This window comes from Gregarina niphandrodes (assembly GCF_000223845.1).
Source record: "Gregarina niphandrodes unplaced genomic scaffold scaffold00038, whole genome shotgun sequence".
NCBI classification, from domain to species: domain Eukaryota; phylum Apicomplexa; class Conoidasida; order Eugregarinorida; family Gregarinidae; genus Gregarina; species Gregarina niphandrodes.
The window spans coordinates 24,359-30,035 of record NW_011645807.1 but is presented as its reverse complement, the minus strand read 5'-3'; the positions used below and the strand labels follow the sequence as shown (position 1 = coordinate 30,035).

Sequence of the window (5,677 nt, the reverse complement as noted above, 5' to 3'; positions counted from 1 at the left end):
ACTCCAGGACCCGATCAGGAGTCGATCAATGCTCTTGTAAGGACTGCTCATGACAAAGGTAAAGTTGTCTTCGCGCATGCGGTCAACCTCGAGGCGACGCGCATGGCACAGATGGCCGGCGTGGATATCATTACACATGCTCCTCTGGACGGAGTCATGAGCGATGACGAAGTGCGGCAGATGGTCGAGAACAAACGTATTAGTGTCCCAACGCTGATCATGTTGGAGTCTGTTTGTCAGATGAAGGGTATTGATCAGGAGAGGCCGGGCTTTGACTTTGCCAACGCACTCAAGACGGTAACTGTGCTGCACCATGCGGGTGTACCTGTTTTAGCGGGCACCGATGCCAACAACGTCCCAGGACGCGGGATTCCTCATGGCACGAGTCTGCATCAGGAACTAGAGTTTCTCGTAAGTTGTGGGCTGTCTACAAAGGAGGCTCTTCAGTCGGCGACCAGTTTGCCGGCACACTACTTTGGTCTGAAAGACCGTGGAGTTATCAAGCCAGGATATCGCGCCGATTTAGTCTTGATTGATGGAAACCCTATCGATGACATCAAGGCTACCCGATCAATCAAGAAGGTCTGGGTAGCCGGTCAGGAATTTGTTCCTTCGACGACTAAATGAAAAACGGGTAGCCCGCCAGGTGACAGAGAGGGGCCCTCTATTTGTGCACACTCTATGTCTGAATGGATACTATCCGTAATCACGAACCGCTTTTTTTGGCCTTTGTTAGATTTCATGAACGAGATCACAATATTGCTATCTGAAGAGCTTGAAGTCCCGTCTTCGATCCATGATCCATGGCTCCAACTGTTCTATCAAAAATGTTTACGATCGAGGGGTTGGCGACAACGGCCACGCAACAAATAAAAGCCGCGTCTGTCTCGACTACGCTCCCGGCAAAAACACCGAGCTGGCTCAAGCACCCATCACCTCAAGACATAGTTGAGAGCATCAAGGCCGTCCATCGTGACCGTCAGCGCGTCCAAGACACAGAGCCTGTCGTCCATGCCATCCCCTAAAGGGTCACCATCCATCCCGCTGCAGCTGACCCTTTAGACCGTCACTGTACGTTGTGCGATTCCAAAGAGCACCCTCAGGCTTCAAGCGCCCCACGAAGCCTGCGGGATCCAATTGCCACAAACATTTCAAGACGACGGATCATCCGCGAGAACACATTCGCCAAGCGTTCCTTCGCCGCGGGCCGTGATGTCCTAAAGTTTCGGAGCGACTGACTGAAGACTGGTCCATGATGACGATGGCTGGAAGAATGTTGATGTGGTCTGTCGTAGGCGGTGTCATCTTGCTCGTGTGCGTGTTGTATCCACGTGCGTTACTGATAGCGGGGAGCTCTGATAGCGGGGATTCGTAAACTAGTACCAGGTAGATTAGGCGATGACTTTGTGCCCCTTGATGTCGGTGAGAGGGCAAGGCTCGAACCGCAACAGCCAAAGACAACAGCTCGCTAAGCGGCACGGAGGAACTATCTGTGGGAGACAAGCAAACGATATTTATCTAGGACAGGCCAGTTGTGAAAATTTTAGAAGGGAATGCAGGAGGGTAAGAGTGGTCGTATTGATGTGCACGTGCATTACCTACCGAGCAAGTACCGGGAAGCGGTGATTGCCGCTGGACACGGGAGGCCGGACGGGATGCCGTACTTGCCGGAATGGAGTGTGGAGAGTACGTTGGCGATGATGGACGGATGCGGCATCAGCAAGGCGGTGTTGTCGGTGTCTTCGCCAGGTGTGTATTTCGGAGACGATGCGCAGGCACGTGCACTGAGTCGCTATGTGAACCAAGAAGGTGCCAAGGCCGTAGCGTCGCACCCAGATCGGCTCGGCTTTTTTGCAAGTTTGCCGCTCCCAGATGTGTCGGGAGCTTTGGAGGAGTTAAGTTATGCGCTGGACGAGCTGAAGGCCGACGGCGTTGTGATCGAAAGCAACTCGGAAGGCATTTATCCCGGTGACCCGCAAATGGACCCGGTTTTGGCGGAAATGGATAAGCGCAAGACGGTGCTGTTCATGCACCCTACATCGCCTCACTGCGCTGGCTGCGACATGCGCAATTCCACCATGGGGGCCAAGTACCCAGGCCCCATGATAGAGTTCTTGTTCGAGACTACACGGGCTGTATGTAACATGATTATACAGAATACTTTTAACAAGTTCCCCAACATACGTTGGATCATTCCCCATGCCGGTGCCGTACTCCCCATAGTCATCGACCGGGTCGTCGGCATCTCCACCGTCATCGGTCTATCCGCGCCGCTAAACGAAGCACACGTACTAGAAATATTGAACAAACTTTACTTCGACCTCGCAGGCATGCCCCTACCCCGCATGATCAAACCACTACTCGAAATCGCCGACCCCGACAAACTACTCTACGGCAGCGACTGGCCCTTCACACCCGAACCCCTTGTAAAGAAACTCGCCATCGCACTTGACCACACGGATCAACTCGCTGACGATCATCGTCACAGGATCATGTGTAAGAACGCGCTCCCGCTCTTCCCACGCTTCAACTAGACGCGACTAGACCAAGCATTCTCCAGAAGGACTGTGCTTGAGTTAGGTCTACTGTCGAACATTCTTCACAAACACACTTTTTGGAATTTTAATTGTGCGCGATTAACACCAACGCCAGCCCGCAACCCGCGAACAACTAGTCCAGAAATTTATGTGAACCATTTTGTCTGACACACATAACGGCCTAGCTAGTCGTCCTGCTTAGCCCGTTCGCTTTGAGTGACCTTGGTGAAGTCGATGAACCTTATGGAAGGTAGGATCCCGATAAGATATTTTCGCAGCTGCGGGTCCCTAAGAGTCAAGACGATTGACCCGAAGCCACCCACTACTACACTATGACGGCCCATTGTGACGTTTTTGTGATTGTCATTGTCGTGTGGCTGCCTACGTGTCCACTGGGTTGTCTACGAGCGAGATGCGTTGCAGGTGCTTAAAGTGCTTCAGGGGCTCTAGATATTTGACATCGGTCATCAAGTTGCCGGCGAGAACGAGCGATACCAAGTTGGGTATGCTCTCGTGCAAGTCTTCGCTGATCCGACAAACTCGATTCTGCGCCACAATCAGGTGCTTCAGGTTCTGCATTGGTGGAAATCCGTCCAGTGTCACCAACTCGTTCTCCGAGAAGTCAATGCATTCGTACGCGTCGTTGAGCACCCCCAGGTTCTCAATGACTTCGATTCGGTACCCTGCACATGTTGCACCGTGGTGAGCGACTTAGGCGGTGATGAGGAACGTAGGTGATGCAAGGCGGACGGCGGGGGTGAAAGAATTGCTGTGAAAGACTGCTGCACCGTGATGGTGAAAGAACTGAGGTAGGGTCGAGAGAGGTGGGAAGGTTTACCTCGCAGGTTGAGCATACGAGAGCCACAGGGGTTCAGGGTCTCTTTGGCGGCCTTTAGGAGGTCCTTGGTGCACCTCATAGCTTTGCGCCCTAAATTATTACTTGGCCCCTATAATTCCCTCAGCACCACTGCTCGGCCCCTCTTCCGGTACCCGTACCCCTCTTCCGATGCCCGCAAGTCTTCCGATACCCGTACCCCTCTTCCGATACCTGTACCCCTCTCCCAATAACAAGAGGTGAATTTAGTAGGGATTTCGGCATGTTGTTTCGGGTGTGGTTGCTGACCGGATTGGTCGCGTGGGGCGCAGTGGTGCGTGTGCGGCACGAGTGTGGTCGAGCAAAGAGCAACTCGCGGTACAAGAAGACGGCTGATTGCGTGCGCGATTGTTACGGTTATTGTGTCGATGGTGTGTCAGGTTCGACGGCGGCGGCAAACGCGTGTGTGGCGCAAATGCCGCAAACGTGTGTGCTGCAATTTGGTGTCGAGGTATTGTTGGGTCCAAAGATGGTGTTGGTGGGTGACGCGGCAGTCCGTTTGGTGTTCCCGGCTAGTATCCAGTATGGCCTACCCGAGACTGGAGTTCGCACACTCCGCAATTCACAACTGCATCTCAACGTTCCTGGTCAAGACCAATGCAGCGGCCTCTACGAACTTTGCCACCTCGACTGGCCCTCTGAAGTACCCGGCAATCTCACGATCGCCGATGACATCGCATCCTGCGGCAGACCCTACCAAGCCACCCAAGTCGACGCCGATGGAATCACACTGGACATCTCTCATGCCATGGGCGTACATCCCGACTTCGGTAACGAAGTCGTAGACCTTACTCTCGTCGCAGGAGATAAAGACGTCTACGGCACCCCAGCCTGTCCCATGACCGACACCGGTGCAGACGGAGCATACGTCCTCTTCACCCAGACCATACGCACCCTCGGCAAAGCCACCTAGACCTTCGGCAAAGCCACCTAGACCTTCGGCAAAGCCACCTAGACCTACATTTTTTTACCTCATGGACCCTATGTTTACCCTGCGGATTGACTCTAGGGGATCCACCCCAGAGACTAAAGACAATAGGTGCTGCACCCGTAGATATATATATAGAGTCAGCTGACTGCCGACATACAGAGTGCCGACATACGGAGTGCCGACATTTGGATATTGATTGCTGACGTATTTTTTGGTGCGAAATACGGAGCACAAACACGGAGATCGGGATAGCATAATGGCAGTTCGAACAGTGGATGTTCGGCGTTGGTGGGTTGTGAAGACTCGACGTCGTGTGATTTTGATTTTAGCTGGGACATTATCATGTTTTTTGACTCACATTTGGGCGTTGATGGCTCCAAGTTATCATCATGGTGTGATCCGTGCGCCGATGCTAAGTTCGCTTTGGGTGGATGTGAGTCTTTGGCGTGTGAACATGTGGTCGGAATGTCGGCAGTTTGGATCGAAGGTTGGTGATAATTGGTTCGATCGTCAGTGTCGGCATATTATCGGTACATTTGATGGAGTGAGCCTAGACGAGGCTAGTCGGCGTGCGTGCGAATTCAGTTATTTAGGAATAACGTCTTCGGGGGCAACCTGTCGCACTTTCAGCGGCTTGCGGTGGGCAGGTAACGTGGTTCGCACGCTCCTTTATTTTGTTATCATGCTGAATGCGGCAAGCACACTCGCGTGTGTATGCTTCTTAATAAATTTGGAAACAGACTTGTTAAGGGCGACAGTGCGCTATCTAAGTGTCCTGACCATTCTTACTTCGATCTGGGGACCTGTACTTTATCCACTGTTAGGTGAAAATATCGTTCTCACTCAAGTACCAATTATTTCACAACTCTGGGGCCAAACCGCGCACAATACAACACTCAGCACAGGCTTCATGGCTCTCCTTGCTGCCGGTGTTGTACAACTTACTGTCAGTCTTGGCACCATCGTCCTTCTACCAGATATACTCACCGACACACTCGAACAAAAAAAAGCACACCTCGCCTCCAGCCCTGCCGGCCAACGCAGCCGATACGATGGCTACGCAGACACCATCAACCTCCGAGACTCCGTCACCGACCTCGAGGAAAGCAAAGAAGTCTTTCTCAACGACGCCATCCTCAACGATGAGATCATTAGACTACTCCACGCACCCTTCCCCACCGCCGACAAACACTACTTTGAAGACGACTAACCAAAAGGGAACCCTGGACCCTGACTCCAGCCGGTCCCGACCCTGACTCCAGTCGGTCTCGACCCTGACTCCAGTCGGTCTCGACCCTGACTCCAGCCGGTCTCGACCCTGACTCCAGCCGGTCC

General features: G+C 53.0%; 5 protein-coding genes across 5 annotated transcripts; 4 read left to right on the top strand and 1 right to left on the bottom strand.

The window, feature by feature from the left end:
* Window positions 1-102: 102 nt before the first annotated feature.
* Window positions 103-627, top strand: GNI_140330 (amidohydrolase; the record flags this gene model as incomplete). The annotated part of the gene is made up of 1 exon (XM_011134246.1): window positions 103-627. The coding sequence occupies one exon, from the start codon at window positions 103-105 to the stop codon at window positions 625-627; it is 525 nt and encodes a 174-aa protein (XP_011132548.1).
* A 926-nt stretch (window positions 628-1,553) lies between these two features.
* GNI_140320 (amidohydrolase 2) lies at window positions 1,554-2,534 on the top strand (the record flags this gene model as incomplete). The annotated part of the gene is made up of 1 exon (XM_011134245.1): window positions 1,554-2,534. The coding sequence occupies one exon, from the start codon at window positions 1,554-1,556 to the stop codon at window positions 2,532-2,534; it is 981 nt and encodes a 326-aa protein (XP_011132547.1).
* Window positions 2,535-2,722: 188 nt separating this feature from the next.
* Window positions 2,723-3,454, bottom strand: GNI_140310 (U2 small nuclear ribonucleoprotein A; the record flags this gene model as incomplete). Its single annotated transcript, XM_011134244.1, has 3 exons — window positions 2,723-2,867; window positions 2,923-3,220; window positions 3,376-3,454. 3 exons carry the CDS (start codon window positions 3,452-3,454, stop codon window positions 2,723-2,725), a joined length of 522 nt encoding a protein of 173 aa, XP_011132546.1.
* A 426-nt stretch (window positions 3,455-3,880) lies between these two features.
* GNI_140300 (hypothetical protein) lies at window positions 3,881-4,324 on the top strand (the record flags this gene model as incomplete). The annotated part of the gene is made up of 1 exon (XM_011134243.1): window positions 3,881-4,324. The coding sequence occupies one exon, from the start codon at window positions 3,881-3,883 to the stop codon at window positions 4,322-4,324; it is 444 nt and encodes a 147-aa protein (XP_011132545.1).
* A 700-nt stretch (window positions 4,325-5,024) lies between these two features.
* On the top strand, window positions 5,025-5,552 carry GNI_140290 (putative transmembrane protein; the record flags this gene model as incomplete). Its single annotated transcript, XM_011134242.1, has 1 exon — window positions 5,025-5,552. The coding sequence occupies one exon, from the start codon at window positions 5,025-5,027 to the stop codon at window positions 5,550-5,552; it is 528 nt and encodes a 175-aa protein (XP_011132544.1).
* Window positions 5,553-5,677: the final 125 nt, after the last annotated feature.